We start from the raw sequence: 19,063 nt of genomic DNA, 5'->3' as shown, positions 1-19,063 counted from the left end.
AAACCCACTTATAAAAAAAATCTAAAATCTGTTCCTTTATGGGCATTAACGAACGCAGGGATTTGAAGAAAACACACGATGTGTTTGATAGCAAAGAGTCAGCAGAAAGGACTCTTGACCCGGATTAATTAGGAGCAGAGGGCTAACTCCATGAAAGCCAAGTTTGGCTTCTCTAATAAGAGGTCGCTCTTTGGATTTATTCTGGAAAATGACACCAAACTCTTTCCGGTGCCGAAGGAATGTGGCTAAGAGACTCAAATTGCTGAAATACTCATTTCTAACTTTCTATTTTCACATCACTGATATTATTACCTTCCCCACTCTGCAAGACTATTCCATTTTTAACTCATAGGTTTTTAGCAGTTGCATAAGCCTCCGCCACTGTGATTTAGCCCGGCTGAATCTCTATTATAAAACCTGTTCACTCAGAAGTCTGCACACAAACTCACACGGGAAGGGAAAAAAGCCAGATTCACAGGAACCCAGTCAGAACCTCTTTGCTTTTTAAGTATGCAATTGATGTGGCTAGGAAAGGGGGGTGCTTTTAAATAGAAGATGCACTAATTTTTGGTGTCTTTTGTAAGATTTAAAGCACAATAGGCGTGTTGTGATGACTTGGCTCATAACAAGGGATCCCTGCGAGCTGGAACAGTGCAAACACTGGAGGCTTTTTCTGCGAGTGCAGGGGAGAAAAGCAAGCCTTGCGATGGATGGTTTCCTTCTACACGGGGTCTCCAGCACCACAGGAGGGGATCCAGAAGGAGGGCAAGCAAAATGATGGGTCCTCAGAGTGGGAAGTACACTGTTCGGAGGGAGGATTCGCTTCCCTCAGCCTCTCTTGCCACGGGAAAACCGAAGAACAGCTGTGCAGCATCGCACCACCACAGGCTGGACAGATGTTGTACCTTCCCAAACGAGGGCTCCGGGCAAAGGAAGGGACCGGCATTCCCCTGGAGATCGAGTAGAACCTGAGTCTTGTTGCTGGAAGTGCTTGAGCAAGAGCAGGTGGCACAGAGCTCTGAAAGCCAAGCAACCAGGATCCAGGACTGCCTGGGGCGGAGGCAGGCTGGGGAGTCCTGTGCTGCACCCTCTAAAGCTGCCTGCCGTCCCTCCCAGAGTCAGTCTCTTCCCAGCCCACCTGGGATCATGGCATCTCCTGAGCACTGAGAGCCATCTGGAAGCCGGGCACCCACGCTTTTCAGACAGCAGGATGCTCAGGCTCTGGAGCCGGCTGTTGCCGCAGCTTCCAGGAGGAGGAAAGTAGAAACCAACTTCTTCATGAAAAGCAGAGGGAGAGGGAGTGCGGTGTGAGCCAGGGCTGGCAGCCCAGGGTTCCATGGTCCAGTTGGGGCACTTGAGATGCAACCTCCAAATCGGAGAAGCTTGGAACAGAAAGCAAAAGCTCGCATACCTAGGCCTGAAGGGGTGGCCAGAAGGCTGGGTCAGAGAGTGGAGCTGCAGGCTGGGAGCCATGGCCATAGCCTGGTAGTCAGAGGGAACAGAGAAGCCCCAACCTCTCCCCTCTTCTCCTCCACCTTGCCAGGACCTTCCTCGGAAGGCACAGGACCAGGAAGTGGCAATGCAGGCAGGTGCCAGAGGACAGCCTTCAGGTGCAGAGCAGATCATAAGAGGGCAGAAATAGACGAGGGGACAGAGAAGGCGGTAGGAGCCTATTCCCCAGCGGGGGGCTGAACTTCTCATGCATTCAGAAGCTGAAGACATGAAAAAGGCCGAGATGGGGCGCTGGGCTCCCCACAGGACGGGCGCAGAGCTAGGCACCCCTGGGCCTGATTTTATTTCCTTAACTATCTCATCACAAACTAGAAAGCAGGACTAATAACCCGCACTACCCCAAATGGGTACAAAGTAGAGCCAGGCAGAAGCAGTGGGCATCATCACAGCAAGAGTACAGTTATTACAGAGGTGGAACAGGAAGTCTCCCGGGAACGCAGGCCTCAGCCCCGGAGGCACATTGCCCAGCTCATCGCAGCAGCAGCAGGAATGGCTGGAATTCTATTTGGGGCTGTGCCCTGGGCCACATGCTGGAGGAGACACAGAGAAGGTGCAGAAAGACCAGACTAATCCACATGCTACATCAGAATACGCAGAGTTAGAGCTGTAAGCAGACCAGACACTGGGAAGAGTGGGCTCCTGGTTTCCATACATTCTGGGTTCTCACTTTTCTACCATCTTCAGAGCATTGCCCTTCACAGTGGGTGGCAGTCCCCGGAAGCCCCCTACCAACTGAAACGAGGAACTGGAAACAATCCTGGGGAAACACACCATCCACCCCTCCCTTCCCTGGGTCTACTTCCCCAGAAGACCTCCATCGTGAATCTGCTCTCAGGCCTGAGCAGAACCCACCACGGTGTTCTAGAGAACCACAGGAAAAATAAAGCATACAATGGCCCAGCCAATCATCAGCCTGAGCAATTCAGTATCAATACACGACAAACCCATGACTCTGCTGTGTCCCCTCACCTTCCAGCCCACATCGGTCTCCAAGCTCTATAAGCCCGTTAGGATCCATGAGACTCAATCCAGCCATGGGCAGCAAACCCAGAACCACAGAGGCCAAACCTCTGAGCTTGGGGCACGAGGCCACCACCCTTTCTGTAGAAGAGTCCAGAAGCCTAGCAGTTTGGTCCTAAGATGGGCATGTTTACTCTTTCTCTTCTGAGTCAGGCCACATGATGATTCCTGAACCAATTCCTCTTGTGCACTAACCCACATTGCCTCTCTCTGCAGCCAAGGCCAAGGCCAAGGCCAAGGCTCATGACATCTGAGCTCGGTCTGGCATGGGCAGTGACTACTGGTTTGAGTTGGTTTCTCTGAGACCCGTGAATGATTCCTGGACTCCAAATGAGATGGAGAATAACCAAGAAAAGAAAGACATCTTAACAATGTTGTGCTTCTGACATCCGGTCCAGTTCTGGTTGAAGCATTCAGATTCTTGATTGGTCCCAAAGGACCTGTCAGGCCACCAAGGGGAATCTGGCCTTGTGTGCTGGCTTTGCATGATGGGGAAAGTTGCCAGAGTGACAAGCCATTGCTGATGGGCCGAGGGGCACCTCAGACTTCCAAACCGTGGCAATACACTTCTTATGCCCTTAGAGTTTTAATGGTAGGCACCCCAGGGAAATCTCCTTAGGGAACCCAGGTAAATGCTACCACAAGCATGCTAAGAAAGAAGGCATGACTACCTCAGGGACAGTATTTGATAAGGTACAATTTCTGTCTGAACCACTTAGCTATATCTGGCCTTTAGCTATGTGACTTTTTAAACATTTATTTTAAAATACTTTTAAACTGGCAAAAAAAAATCAAGGATTTCTCAGAGAACCCCAGTCTACTCTTATCAGATTACCAATATCTAATATTTCTCTGTTTGCCTGATGTTTTTCTCTTCTTCCTTTGTCCTTTCTCTTCCTCCCTCCCTTCCTTCCTTCCTTCCTTCCTTCCTTCCTCCCTCCCTCCCTCCTTCCTTCCTTTCTCGAGAGCTGAGGATGTACTTGAACCCCTGTTCCTCTTGCCTCTGCCTTCTGAGTGCTGGCATCACAGGTACTTGCCACCACGGTGATTTTAGGATTCAGGTGGTGCTGAGGATCATTCCCAGGGATGGGAGCCAGCTAGGCAAGCGCTTTACCAACTAAGCTACATTCCAGTCCATCCTTTTTTTCTTTTTCTTTTGTAACCACTTGTGAATAGGCTGCTGATTTTGTGGTATGCCTTCATACACTGGTATGCGTTTCCAGAGAACAGAGATATTCTTTCAAATATTTATAGCACAATTTTAGAACTTAGGATGCTAAATAGTAATAGACTGTCTTATCAAGTCTACAGCCATGGCCCTGTTCTGCCAGCTGTCCCAGTGTCCATGCTGGTACCTTTTTCTTCTCCAGCACAGGATCTAGTCCAAGGCCACAGTTGCTTATCACTGAGCAGACCAGGAGAGACTCAAACTTGCAATCTTCCTATCTGCCTCCTGAGTGCTGGGACCACATGTGTGTGCCACCTTACCTGGCTAATGTCTTTAAACCACCTTAGTACTTTTGTGGTGGTGTGAAAGAAAACGGCCCCCAAAGGGAGTGGCACTAATGGAAGGTGTGGCCTTGTTGGAGGAAGTGTGTCACTGTGGGGGTGGGCTTTGAGGTCTCATAGATGCTCAAGCCACTCCCAGTGAGACAGACCACTTCCTGTTGCCTACAAGATGTAGGACTCTGAGCTCCTTCTCCAGCACCACGTCTGCCTGCACGCTACCATGTCCCGCCATGATGATAATGGACTGAACCTCTGAACTGTAAGCCAGCCACATGTTTTCCTTTGTAAGAGTTGCCATGGTCATGGTGTCTCTTCATAGCAATAGAACCCCTAACCAAGACAACTTTCATGATTCAATTTGAGTTAGTCTGATGTTTTCTCATGAATAAATTTAGGTTACTCAAAACTCATATTCCTCAGGAACTCACATCAGGAGGTACAGGATGTCTGTATGCCTCTTTTTGGTGACATTAACCTTTAAGAAACTTTAGTTATCTTTCACATATTAATAATTTAGCAGCTTTTAGTATACTCACAGAGTTGGACAACCATCACCACTCTCATTTTCAGAATACGGGGGCATTTCATTACCACCACGGTTGTTAGTGGTCAGTCACCATTTCCCACAAGCTCAGTACCATCCCCTAACCTCTGTTTCTCCAGTCTTTATTAAGATTGATCAGCTGAGGGCTGGAAAGATAATTCAGTGGTTAAGAACACTTGTTGTTCTTCTAGAGGACCTGGCTGTTAGTCCCGGCACCCATGTGGCAGCTCACAATAATCTGTAACTCCATTTTCAGGGGACCCAACACCCTCTTCTGACCTCCACAAGCACCAGGCATTCAATGTGGTACACAGACATATATTCAGTTGAAATACCCACACCCATAATAGTAGTAGTAGTTGTAGTAAAAGGATTGATAACTCCTTCACTTCCTAAACACTTATCAGTAGTTAGAAATACAACTTCACAGGAGAGGGTTGATGATGGCTAGTGAGTGATCTTCCAGTGAGTCCCCCCCCCCACAGATCAAGTCACGTGGACCTTACCTCTACATTCCTCTTTTGATAGTCAAGACTCCAAAGGCTCATCAGAGATACACATACTGTCTCACACCACTCCCAGTCACCCTCATCCTACTCAGAGCCTTGAGAATGCCAACCTACCTGCCTCTGACTCAGGGAGACTAAGAAGTGAGTGGAAACTTGTGTGCCCTGGATAAGGGCATCCTAGGTTCAAAGAGTAAGGACGCTGTTTTTGTCAGCCTCCCTCTGCTGCAGCAAAGTACCCGAGAAAATGAAAGGAGGGAAGGTTTATCTTCGCTCACGGTTTCAGAGGCTTCTGCTCGTGGTTGTTTGCCTCTGTCTGTTGCTCTTAGGCCTGCGGCAGGCGAGGCAACCCATAGTGGTGGGAGTCTGAGGTGAATGACAGCTGCTCACCCCTTGGCAGCCAGGAAACCGAGAGACAGGAAGTGGTTGGGATCCCAGCATCTCCTTCAAGGGCATGCCCCCAGTGACTTAACTTCCTTCCACCAAGTCCCACCTCTTAAAGTTTCCATGGCTTCCTAAAACTACCACAGGTTGGGGACCAAGCCTCTGACCTCTGAGGGGCACTCATTCCAAACTATAGCAGGCCTGCTTTACCCACTATACAGTCAGAATGTAAATGTATCTTCACTCCAGCAAACACCTGTGGTGACATATTGTTTGTAATCTAAGGAATAAAACTTTCCTGAAGATCAGAGGACAGAGCCAGCCACCAGTTAGCCACAAAGGTCAGGCAGTGGTGGCACACACCTTTAATTCCAGTACTTGGGATCACACACCTTTAATCCCAGCACTAGGAAGGTTGAGACCAGAAGTGATGTGGCTGGGTAGAGAAAGGAATATAAGGCAGGAGGAGACAGGAACAAGATGTTTCAGCCTGAGGAGCTGGTGAGGTAAGAGGTGGTGGCTGTGGCTTGCTCTGCTTCTCTGATCTTTCAGCTTTCACCCTGATACCTGGCTCTGGGTTTTTATTATAAGACTAATTGGGATTTGTGCAACAATCATCACCCCTTGGAAGAGCAGAAAGTGCCACAGGAGGTAGAGGATGAGTGGAGCACATTTCCACCCTCTAGGATATGATTTCACAGGAGAGGATTAAGATGGTCACAAAAGAACCAGAGTTTGAGCCAGAGAATGGATTGATCCGTTGGAGGAAAGAAGAGCCGACCTCCCTGGAGTGGTGATGTTATCTTTCAGAGGAGGCTGTTTGAGGTGGGACTTGGAGGCTGTGCAAGGGCTGGACAGTGAGGCAGAAAACACAACTACGGCTCCCTAGACCTTTGAGATCCAACGTGGCCTGTAAACTTAGTTCAGTGAATGATGGGGAGTGACTGAGGACTTCAGGGTGGGAGACATAATGACCAGAACTGAGATGTGGGCAGACATGTGCCTAACCTGCAACACAGGAAGTCTACTGTAGTAGGGAGCACCACAGACACACTGCAAGGAGACCTGGGAAGTCCCGAGCTGCGGCTGGTCCTCCCTCCCACAGCTTGGCCTCATGGTGTCATTCTGCATGACAATGTCATCCGCCTGACCAGGGTCAAGGGCGGGGTCAGAGAGAGACCCTGTCATGCTCACTTGTCACGTTCAATGTGTGCCCATGGCACGGTGTCATTCTGCCCCATTGAGAAGAGGTCTTTTAAAAAGAAAACGTGCCAGCAGCCTTCCAGACAATGGCCCTTCGCCTTTATAAACTGTGGTGCTAAAGTGACTTCACTCGTGTCCTTGCCTGGCTCTGAGACAACAAGACGTGGGGCCCTTACCCATTGCTCTGACACCAGGGCACCTGGACAAAGCTTCCAAACTTTCATCAACAGACTTGTATGGCATTGTGTCATCATGGATACAAGCACCTGTGTTGATACACCAACTCCAGCAACTAAGGCTGAATACCGTGAATTGAGATACAGCGGTGTGACAGGAGGGTACTTAGCCATCCTCTGTCAGTCCAATGGCTGTGTGGCTGTCCACAGTGCTTCTCCTCCTACAGTCCCTTAATTTAACACATATTTAGTGACCAAGAAGGAGAAGCATGAGGCTACGGTGATGGATGGTGAAATGGGATGAGCCCTGGGGGGAAAGGAGGGCCCCTTTCCTCATCTGTAAATGGAAGGGGTTAGAAGGCCCTCTAGTTCCATCATCCTAGAGAAGTTGGGCTGTTTTGTCTGTGCGAGTTTCCGGAATGTTCTCCACTCAGACCAAACTCATCTTTGCTTCAAGGTCAAACTTCTCAGTCAACAAAGCTGATGGAATGCTCAGCTCAAAAGAGGACCCTGGCCATAGCCCCCACCCATTCATGTTCAAGGACCTCTCTGGTCATGGCCCCACCTGCTGTGATATCACTCTATATAAAAAAAAAACACTGATGGCCAGTGACCAGACAGGAAGCATAGCCGGGACAAGGAGAGAGGAGAACTGGGGAAACACGAAGAAGAAGGAGGAGAGAGACTGCAGCCAGGGCCAGGAGAAGCAGCATGTGAAGATGCCGGTAAGCCACCACAATGCAAGTATAGATTTGTGAAATGGATTAATTTAAGTATAAGAACAGTAGCAAGAAGCTGCACAGCCATACAGTTGTATGCAATATAAGTCTCTGTGTTTACTTGGTTGGTCTAAGCAGCTGTGGACTGCTGGTGACAGAGATTTGTCTGACTGTGGCCAGGCAGGAAACTCTAGCTACACCAACCCATTCATGTTCAAGGATCATCTTGCTCTTTTGTCTTTTTAGTCTTTTCAAGAAGAATTGCTTCTTCTGTGTAACATGATTTTTCATAAAACAAATGTATCCTTAAAACAAAACTAATCCTTATATTCAGCCTCTAATTAGGAAAATATTGTTCCCATTCCATTTGAGACAAAGCCCTCTGTCCAGGCCAGGTGACACCAGCATTCACTTCTCATAGGGATGTTCCCATGCTGAAGACCCACCTACTACCCCACCTAACCCCAACTGAAGCTTCAAGACACTAAGTCATCAACCACCATGCATGCCTCAAGGATGTGTCAACACACTGGTCTTAGAAGGCTGGAAGTTTCAAACACAAACAGGAACTTCCAGTGTCCATAGCAAAATAGCCATAGGCCAAGTCTCAGAGGTAGGAGTGTGTGTTGGTGTGTGTGTGTGTGTGTGTGTGTGTGTGTGTGTGTGTGTGTGTCTATGTCTGTGTATATATATATGCTTCCCCCACCACACACATACACCCTCATTCACCACTTTACTGTTTCCATGGCCTTTTGACAAATTCTAAAGTTAGCCTCAGGACACACTCCTTGAACATGGGGCGTGCCACACAGATGCCTTCTTCTTGGTCTGTTGAATAGATCCTAGAGTCCCTATGCTTTCCCTCTTCCCTGGCATATTGGATGTGGGCAGTCTGGTCAGGCGCTGCTATAGTTTGGATCTTGATCTAAAGGCCCAAGTGTTGAAAGTGTGGCCCTCACCATGACCCTATTCCAAGCACTATGAACCTTTAGCCTAGTGAGAGGATCTTACATCACTGAGAGCATGCCCTCGGAGAGGACAGGAAGACTCTATTCCCTTCTTCTCTCTCTCTCTCTTTTGAGCAGCTTTTCTCTCCAGGTGAGAGCTTGGCTCCACCTCATGGTCCTGCCATGATGAGCTGCTTCACCACAGTCCCAAAGCATGCTATGAAAACTCCAAGACTGTGAGCCGAAATCAAGCTTTTCTCCTTGTAAGCTGGTCGCTGGCTAGCATGGATACCCAAACGGAACTCCCAGGTCTTGGCTCCCTAAGACTCATGGGAGGACCGTGCTGAGCAGGTACAACTGTCAGTTACACACTAAGTTCAGATCTGGTGTCAGTCTGAGAAAGATCCCTTCCGTGACCTTGGGAACGGAAGACATGCTGGCCCATTCATGGATAATGACATTTCCACCTATCAAGTATTTTTGGTTAACATTTTGTGGGGAAGTCAGGCAGGAAGACGAGCTAAGTAAGCTGCTCACAGGTCCTTGCCTCCCAGGAGCCACATGAGGGACCACACTCAGGTCTGAAGCCTTCTGGTTCACACCCTGCCCATGATGCTTTGCAGCAATGTGAGTCTAATAGAGATCAGGGAACATCTTGTTCAACACCATCCTAATGAACTTGGTGCATCTTCCCGTTTCCCTCCTTTTCTCTTTCCTTCTTTACTTTGTCTTGTTTTCTTTTGCTCTGTTTCCTTGAGATGGGGTCTACAGCCCAGGCTAGCCTCAAACTCATGATCCTCCTGTCTCTGCATCTCCAGTACTGGGATCCCAGACAAAGGCAACTACTCCAGGCTCTCTGATGCTCATTTCCCAAGTCCTCACGTTCCCCAGGAAAAGCATCCCCTCACTGCAGCCGACTATATCAGATAGGCTACAGCCATCCTCAAGAGAGCACACACCTCATTCTGTATCTACTGGCCTTCCTTCTTGGGGAGACATCAGCTCCTGCGTGCTGGGACCTATCTACTGTGTCTTTGTATTCTAGCTCCAAAGCAGAACTGTCACACAGTAGGTGTGAAGCACAGGTCTGTCAAAAGGCAGTCACAAATCATCTCCTCTGCTCAGCAGGTTGCCTCCTCATCCCTGAAAAGCCCCCTCCTCCCACAGTGTCTGCTCCTGGCTGCAGCTAGTTTCCAAGTCATATCTCAGAAGAAACATGAGCGTAGCTTACACAACCACTTGAAATTCTGCAAGTGTAAAGCACATGCTGGATTTTGTCAGGTTTTGGAAACTCATTACACACCAAAGTCTCATTGATAATTTAGTGTTGGTTATACATTGAAATGCTAATACCTTGGAGATATATGTATATAGTGAAATATACTGTTAGATTAATTTTCCCTGTATCTTTTTTTTCTTTTTGTAAGTTAGATACCAGAAATTGTTGAAGACTTATAAAATTTCTAAAATTCCTATATGACCTTTATAATGTCCCACTGAAAAATTCTGACCTAGGGTTGTATAAGTCATAACAAGACTTGAGATGTTACTGAGGGCTGTGGGAGCTATTTGAGGGGGTTGGTTTTGTTTTGTTTTGTTCTTGTTTGTTTTTGAGAGTTTAAAACAAAAGTAAAATCATCTAACTTGGTCACATTTTAAAAAGATTGCTCTAGCTGACATGTTGAGAACAGACTGTAAGAGACACCTGTAACAGGCACACAGTGAAGGCATGAAGGCCATCTAAGAAGCCATCACAGAACTGGAGAGATGGCTCAGTGGTTAAGAACACCGGTGGCTCTTCTGGAGGACCCAGGTTCGATTCTCAGCATCCACTTGGTGGTTCAAACCATCTGTAACTCCAGTCCCAGGTGCTCTACCGCCCTCTTCTGGCCGCACAGGCACTGCATGCCAGGGGCATGGACACCAAATGAAGGGAACGTCTCAAAAAGAAGCTATCAAAGACGAGTGTCGTAGCTCAGGAAGCCTGCCTGGACTAGAGTGAGGCCCTACCTCAAAATCCAACAGGCCAGAGAGATGGTTCCGTGGATAAAAACACTTGCTGTACAAGAGTTTGAATCCCCAGAACTCATGTAAAAGCCAAGGGTACAGTGGGAGTTTGCATGAGATCTGTCACCCAGGACCCCTGTGGGGAGGTGAGAGGTGGAGACAGGAGAATTCAGAAGCTCAGGGTCCACTTTGCCTGGTGAGTGCAGCAGAAAAAACAACAGAGACCTTGTTTCAAATAAGGTGGAAGGTGAGGACGGATGCCTGAGTGGTTCTCTGATTTCCACATGCATGTTGTGGCATGTGCACCCCGTATCATACATGTTTGTGCACATAAACATAGACTTTATACACACACACACACACACAGCACTCCCACATCATACACACACACACACACAATGTGTTCACAGACTGTATACACAACACACATAGCACCCCCAAATCATACACACATACATGTGTACACAAACACAGACTGTACACACACACACAGCATCCCCACATCACACACATAAATGTGTGTGCACATAAACACAAACTGTACACACTCACACATACACACAGAGCTGTCGCAATAATTTGAAGAAAGGCAGAGGTTTAGGCTAGAGAGTGGCAAGAAGCCGTCGGGTGCTGAGTGGAGTGTGACAACAGAGACAAGAGTATTTCTCAGGGATGTGTGTGAATGAGGATGAGTCAAGGGTGAGTCTCGGTTTCCAGCCAGAGACTTGCACTGAGCTGGAGAGAGGTAAGAAAAAGGCAGGTTTGGGGGAGAGCCGACATTTGCTTCTGGAAAGGTCGAGTCTGGGATACCTTGTGGTTTGGGAGGGAGGTGCCGGGTTGGATGTAAGGCTCTACAGTTTGAGGACAGAGCCAAGGATCTGAGCTTGGGAGTCATCCTCATGGAGCTGAGATTTAAAGCCTAGGCAGCAAGTGTAGGCAGAAGAGAGAAGATCAAAGTCAAGATCGAGGCCCTGGGGAACTCCCACGTCTGGAGGTTGCTGAGAGCAGCGAAGGAAAGGAAGGCATGGGGGATAAAACGCCAAGCGAAGAAACGTTTCAAGGAGTCCAGTGCAGGAAGGAGGGATGGGGACTGCCCCCTGGATTGAGCAACCTGGAGGAGAATGGTGGACCCTGACAAGTACAAGTTAGGTGCGTGGAAGGTGAAGACCTTAGAAAGAGGGAAAACATGCTGGAGACCACGGACAAGGACACTTCCAGAGAGAGCTTTATTACAAAAGAGAGTACAGAACTGTAAAATGTCCAGAGGCAGACACATGATCAAGAGAGGCTGTCCCTAGAGCTAGGCGGCGGCGCATGCCTTTAATCCCAGCACTCAAAGGCAGAGGCAGGTGGATCTCTGTGAGGTTCAGGACACCCTGGTCTACAGAGTGAGTTCCAGGATAGCCAGGGATAAACAAAGAAACCCTGGCTTGGAGAGAGAGAGAGGGGGGGGGGGGGAGGGAGGGAGGGAGGGAAGGAGGCTGTCTTAAGATGAGACACAATTTCTGCATATATGCTGCTGGGATGAGCCACTGGACAGGAAACAAAACGATGCCAATTCTTCATTCTCCCAATCTTCAGAGAGCATGTGTGTATCGCTGCTTCCTGATTTATCACCTTCGGATGCCACTGACTTTATTGACTTTCTGCTATGAAATATCAAAATCAGCTTGGTCCATCATCTCCCTCTATTCTTGTCTGACTTCATCCATCATGCCACCATTGTCCCATTATCCAATACGCTACTCACACCCTGGTACCCTCTACTAACCTATCAATGATAAAGAGCATCTCTTCCTTCCCCACCTTATACAATTAAGGTGTTAACACCTCTCCCCATGAGTCAGTTTTAGTGCTTACTCCAGGACAACAGCAATGAAAAAAACTAACAGCAAAATCTTAACAATTCCAACTCAGGTCTCACCCGGCATGTCATACCCTGCTTCTGATGCGCCAGGATTCAGGCTTTGCTACAGAGAGAGGGCAGAACCTCCCAGCACCTCTTACAGGATCTGTTCAGCATGAACAGATCGTCCACCATGTGCCAGGCCTGATGTCAAAGGGCAGAGGAAGTACTCTCCTCCTCGAGAGGCGGATAAGCCTTAGGGCGGCGCCAGGGGAGAGTGCGCATCCTTCCTTCATGAAGGATAAGGAAGAAACAACAGTTTAGTCCTTCACCTTCCCACTTATTTCCTCTGTATTGTCCGCCTTCTCTAGGCTGGTTTTCCTTTTATATTGTAAAGGTGGGAAGTCTTTACGCATTCCTCTGTAGTGATTCTCAAGTGATCTGCAGTGTTTTGTTGATTTTAGAAGGTGAAACCCACAAGGCAGCATTTACATCATTTTAACTAAGCAAAACAAAAAAACAAAAAAAACCTTCCATTGCAGAGCCAAAGAGCCCATATCCTTCCTGTACCTGGCACCAAGGACACACACCACACAGACTTCAAAGATGCTTTTTTTACATTCTATCACTTACATTATTCACATCTGGGCCACGCTTTAAGTGGCCTCCTGTTTGAGCTCATTTACGCCATTCACGAAACTGTGTTTGGTTTGTTGACATGGAGTTTCTGACTGCCTTTATTTTTTTTCTTGTTGATAGGAGAAACATTCCTTGTGTGACACATCCCACGATAATGGCCTCAAAATTCTTTCCCAGCCATTATTTGAAATCTCCCTCCTCTGGCTTTGAAGTCCGATGACTTCGGATCTAACTGGGCTGTTTCACACTTGGCTCTTAATGCTTTTGCATGGTCTTTTTATTTTCCGGGTGCAGTTCTCTTTTCTCTCCCTTCCTTCCTTCCTGTTTTTATGCAGAGTCTTTTTTGCTAACATGGCTCAGCCTTAACTTTGGAATTCCCCGGCACTAGCCTCCTGAGTGCAGGGACTGAAGGTATCAACCACCAAGCTGAGCCCACGAATTACCTTCGGTTTTTACTGCTGGCATTCTTTTTTTCCCATTAAGATCTTAATTTCTTGTGCTTTCCCCAGCAATGATGTGTCTGTGCGGAATGTCCTGGTTTCATGTCACCCTCAGAGACCTCTTTAATGGGGCCCTCCACCTCCCCTAGGCTAATGAAGACTGGCTGTCTTCCAGGCTGCTTTTCCTGGCTGGCCTGAGTAGCGTTGCCAGTCAGCTGGATGGTATTTTTGCTCTACCCAGGTAGAAGCCGTGAGTAGGCAAGAAGTTCTTGAACCCTGGCCACTGGCCTCTTTTATTTCCCACTCAGTGTTTGGCAGCAGGCAACGACAGATAGCATCTTTCCATTAGAGTTTTCGCTCAGGCCTCCAGTACCAAGATCCTGAGACCACAAGTGGTGCAGCCCTGTCTAGGCCTTGTATATTGTATAGATAACAGTATTATTGTTTTTGACCTAGGGAGTTGGGTTATTTAGCCTTTAACACCAGCCAGCGTCAGAGCTCTTGGCTCAGGGCCCGAGACCTTTGGCCCTGAAGATTTTACAACTCTCGGAAACTTCTGCGGCGTCTCTTCTCTGGGCCTCTGAGTCTTTCTTCACTCTTCAGCCTCAGCTTACTGCCCTCCGTTGGCTTCTCTCTGCCCTAGCTGTCTTCTTCTGATGCTCTCTTTCTTCTTCAGCTGTCCAGCAGCCAGCTTCCTTATCATTAAAACCAACTGTGACCTTAGCAGATTTTTAGCGATGCTTAGCACTAGCCCAGTGCCCCAGGGAGAAAGAGGCCCCATTCCCCTGTCTTAGTAGGACACCCTATTTCCTGGAGCGCATACTTTTCTTACAGATACTCCTTTACTCTACTGAAGAAGCATTTCCAAGTAACTCCCTTAAGAGATCTGAGTAGGAAATAAACCCCCCTGGTTCTTGCTTCCTCCAACCTATTTCATGTATGTATTAAAAAAGGGTACCAGGCCAGGTGCTCTTAATGTCTAGTCCAAGATATAATGTTGTTAATATGTGCCCATCTATTGCTTCTGAGTTCAAAGAGAAAATTTTAAATAGTTGCTACTCTCGAGGGACCTGAGGTTTCTTTAGATGAACACACATAAATTCTCAAACTAGTAATAGAAAGTCATCAATACGAAAGGCACTTCAAGGTAGGGGCTGATTGGTTATCAATTTGATCCTTGGGCTAAAGGAAAGAACTAGAAGCTGAGCCCGCCTGAGGCATCCCTGCTGAACTAAGACCTCTGTCCTGTCAGAGTATGAGCAGTGAGTTAGGGGAGGGATAAACGTTTATGTGACAGTCAGCAGTAGATTGATGGCCAACATTAGGTCTGATGGAGTAGTCAATGTTCAGTGGACGAGGCCTCCATGTTAACCTGCTCTTTCTCTCTGAGTCATCAACAGTTATATCTCACCAAATCACAGCAGGTAATAATTTTTAAATATGGCAGCATAACGATACCCTTCATCAACAGACACGTTTTCAGACCATTTTAGGGCACAACAATTAACTTTCACATACACACACACACACACACACACACACACCACTTGGCAATTGCCTTTATCAGTAGTTTATCTGGATTGGGATGAAGATGTCTCTCCTCACCATCACATCATCATCTGACAAAATTATTTTTCAGCCTGGATGTGCAGCTCAGTGGTAGAGTGTTTGTCTAGCATGTACAGAACCCTGGATTTGATCCCCAACACCACAAAAATAAATGAATAAACATTTTCACTGTGACCATGGGAAGTGATTATAAATCATCTCTCCTCCCCAAGCCTGCCCCAGGCAGGGAGCATCACTCTTCTGGCTAGACCTTATTATCCAAGGAACACCATGGCACAGATGGAGAGGAGCCCGGGGGATGTAAAGGATATGGCTCCTGCAAGGTGGGTCTCATGGACTGATGGGCCTGAGTAACCAGCAACACAGGGTGGTGGGTAGTTTTCATTCAGCCAATGCCAGCTCCCATCTTTGTGGCAAAAAAAAAAAAAAAGAAAGAAAGAAGAACTTGTAAGAAAGGAAATTCCCAGAAAGGAAGAACCTTTGTGTCAGTGGTCTGAGCAGTTTCTAGAGAGTGGGTGCTGCTATCGGGAGCAGTGTGTGGAGCCACAGGGTGAGTTTTTCTGCAACTGCCTCTCTGGAAAGCATCCTCCAACAGCCCCACTCCACCCCTAGGGAGAATGAAGTGCTGCTAAAACTCTCTGTTCCTGCTGCCCTCCTAACACTGAGCAAATTCAAAGTTGATATGAATTCTCCAGCACAGGCCTTGGTCTTGGCTGCTTAATTCATCCCCACATCCCCAGTGCCTGACATATGGAGATGCCTGTGTTGGCCCAATGAATGGGTGGATGGATTAGAAGCTGCATTTCATCAAAGAGTACAAGAAGCAGCCTGAGTATTCCGTTGTCTCCGGAGCTTTGAACAAGCCAGGAGGATTAGCAGAAGCAGACCTGAGCCAAGAGGAGGACTTCCAAGAGTTGAGCCCATCCAAACCACTCCCCAACCAGGGCAGTGGAGGTAGCAGGAAGGCAGGGGGGAAAATGCCTTCCAGGTCTGTGGTCTGGGGTTCAGGACACCATGGAGGTGCAGAGGAAAGCAGAAAGATGAGGAGTGCTCAGAAACAGAGCTGCCACCGGACCAGCTACCCTACCCAGAGACGAGACAAACAGGGGTAAAGCAGAGGGTGGCAGTGTGCAAGCCTGTAATAATCCCAGCACATGGAAATCTGAGGCAGGAGGATTGCTTTGAGCTTGTGGCCAACCTGGACTGCCTAGCAAGTACCAGGACAGCCAGGAATATATGGCAAGAACTTATCTGAAAAAGAAAAAAGGTGTGTGTGTGAGAGGGGGGGGGAAGGGAGGGAGGGAGGGAGAGAGAGAGAGAACAGGACACGTGGACCCACCATTTCTAGAGTATTTTTTATAGTAAGCTTTCAGCTTTAACCTCTCACGTTTCATTAATCCAGTCTCCTAGAGAACCATGCATCTCAAACTTACAGATCAGAAGCCCTACCTACCAAGGGCTTGAGAGCTCCCATTCCTTGTGGCTAGGTGCCAAGGCCTGCACACCCAGAAAAACTATGTAGTAGCCTGGGTTAACTTGCTGAAAATTCAAGTCTATGGACCACATTTTGCCTGTTATTTCTTTGTAGTTTGCTTATTTCTTATTTCTTTTTTTATCCAGGTTTCTTAGAAAGATGTGTGTGTGTGTGTGTGTGTGTGTGTGTTTTGTGTGTTGTGTGTAAAACTCCCTCAAGATTCTGACTTTACAAAGGGAGCTGTGAAGAAGAGAAAGCTATATCCTGGGGTAAGGTTTTAGAGGTGAGTGGAAAGGATGCTATCACAGCAGTAGGACTTAGTGTAGGGAGATCCCTAGTGCTTCGCACCAGAAGGACATGCTTTGGCACGTCACGAGCAGGTGGACCCTGCCACCTCCGAGGGCCGGTTTCCTCTCCAGCAGCAGCTCAGTGCAGCCCTGCCCACCTGACTCCACAACATGTGTTTTCTCAAAAGCCTACGATATGTTCATTTCAACACTTAGCAAAAGATTCTGTCAAGATGCACCTTGCCTTGTGACCGTGGTGTGTCAGAGAGACGGGCAAGAGGTTTCTCTTTACCGCAGTAGGTGGACCGTTTCTGATGGATGGAAATTAACACTAGCTTGTCCCGTCCCCCCCCCCCCCCCCAGCAGTATCATTTAGAGTTGGCCTGATGACATCAAACGTGAGGCTAAAAGCATCTTTCAAGGGAGAAGCCCAGCGAAAGGCTCTGACTTTCTACTCAGACAGGACTCCCAGCCCCAGCATCCCTCAGGGACAGAAAGACTTAAGCATCATTGAGGCAAAACCAACAGGTTCGGCTGAGTGGGTGTGGCCTTTAAAAATCACCACAGAAGAGGTCCCTGCTGAGGCCGTGAGAAAGGCCAGAGTGAAGCAAAGGCCACTTCTAGCTGACCTCTGCTTTTGGGAACTTGCAGCCATACTCAGGCAACTGGCTGGCTGGCAGAGGTAGGCTCTCTAGAGAATGCATAGGATGCCTGCTTTGCCAGACCAGCACGCTGCTGCTGAGGGTATCTCCTCGGTGTGCAGGGTCCACTGGTGGCAAGCAATCAAGTTGGGGGTGGGGGAGGGGCGTGCAGTCAGAGATTAGGGGGGTCTGGCGAGAAGAGATCCCGAAAGCTCTCCTTCTCTACCTCTACTCACCCTGAGGCACTATTTTGGGACAGCGATGGCACTAGGGTGTGTCCAAACAGCCAGAGCCCGACACAGACTTAACTGGGGAGCGCTCTCTGCTTTCTTACAGACTCACTTCTGGCCACATGCAGTCCAAATCCACATGCGTGTAAACTAAATAATAAAATCATGCCCCCCCTCCCCTCGGTGTACAGCGGGGTTCTGGCAAAAGTGCAGGCACCAGGAAAAGAGACTCTGGCTAAAGAGCGGTCACCCCCACAGGCTCCGCACCGTATGAGAGTATGACCTGGTACAGTATGTCTCCTAAGCCTGTGTGTCCCCTTCCCCCCAGCTCAATCGACTTGTCAGACTCCCTGGAGCTTGGTCAACCCCAACCGCAGCCATGAGTTCCTCCTGTCCTGCCTCCTTTCCTCCTGAAGTAGTGGGATCACAGAGAGTCGCACTTGATAGGGAAGAAGAATCAAGATTCCACTCGCTTGGACCGCAGCCTAGCCTGGAGCCAGGGAGCCGTCGGGTCCCTGCCTGAGATTCCAAGATTCTCCTCCAGGTTTCTAGCTCTTCTCTACCTGGCCACCTCGCTTGCGGGTCAGAGACCCCAACGTGACACCTCTCCTTCAGGATGCCCACACTCCACAGGCATCAGCCACCTCCCAATGGTGGGAGCACAGCCTGAGGCCGGTGGGCACACCCACGGGTCCCTGCCCTGCTCACTTCCCAGCAGGCAGCCCAGGTCATAGGGGCCGCGGGGGGGTTACCAGGGTCACAAGGGTCGCCTTCCCCCCTTCTTACCCAATCCCGGCACGAAAGTGTTGAGGAAGAGACAGATGACAGCCACCGGGAAGGGCATGTAGGGGATGGCGGCGCGCAAGGGGCCCTTCTTCTCGCGAACCTGCACGACCACCCCGCTGGACGACGACGCCCCCCGGGGATCAGCCGCTGCCACAGCCGCCGCCGCCGCCGCCGTCTCGGCGTCTTTGTGCAAAGGCTCCATGGCTGGACGCGCTCTCCAGGAACCCGACAGCCGCCCAGGACACCAGGGCAGGCAACAGCCGGCTGCCGGCTCGGGGCTGCGCGCTCCGCGCCCTGTTCAGGAGGCCAGCGCGCTCCGGGTGCTGCGAAGCCGGCGGAGAAGCCCGCCCTCCCGCGCTCCACGCCCCCACCCCGGGTGGAGGGCGGGAGGGGCAGCGTGACACTCGGTGACAGCAGCTCCCTCGCCCCTCCCCTCCGGGCCCCTTCCCCGCCCCCTCCACACCTCTCCGCTACATCATTCATCAGCAATGGAGACCCAGGCGAGCGGACAAAGTGCGAGGAAAGCGCAAGGATGCTGAGGGTCCAGGTACCTGGAGGAATGGACGTGCCTCACCCCCCCGCCCACCACCACCACTGGTGAACTGAGAACCTCACCCAAGGTCC

At 49.2% G+C, this 19,063-nt stretch overlaps 1 protein-coding gene across 2 annotated transcripts in view; it reads right to left on the bottom strand.

The window, feature by feature from the left end:
* The window catches only part of Stum (stum, mechanosensory transduction mediator homolog), a 51,172-nt gene extending 32,337 nt beyond the window's left edge, over positions 1 to 18,835 (bottom strand). Inside the window, exon 1 of one of the 2 annotated variants that reach the window (XM_028865448.2) lies at positions 18,440 to 18,835. In XM_028865448.2, the coding sequence (XP_028721281.1) occupies positions 18,440 to 18,641 (202 nt within the window). In that variant the 5' untranslated portion in view covers positions 18,642 to 18,835. The remainder of the gene's footprint in view (positions 1 to 18,439) is intronic. The other variant, XM_028865447.2, reaches the window with a different exon arrangement.
* Between the last annotated feature and the right edge of the window lie 228 nt (positions 18,836 to 19,063).

This window comes from Peromyscus leucopus, chromosome 15, assembly GCF_004664715.2.
Source record: "Peromyscus leucopus breed LL Stock chromosome 15, UCI_PerLeu_2.1, whole genome shotgun sequence".
Classification (NCBI taxonomy): Eukaryota; Metazoa; Chordata; class Mammalia; order Rodentia; family Cricetidae; genus Peromyscus; species Peromyscus leucopus.
The sequence above is the reverse complement of the archived record's forward strand: the minus strand, read 5'-3'. Positions and strand labels throughout refer to the sequence as shown.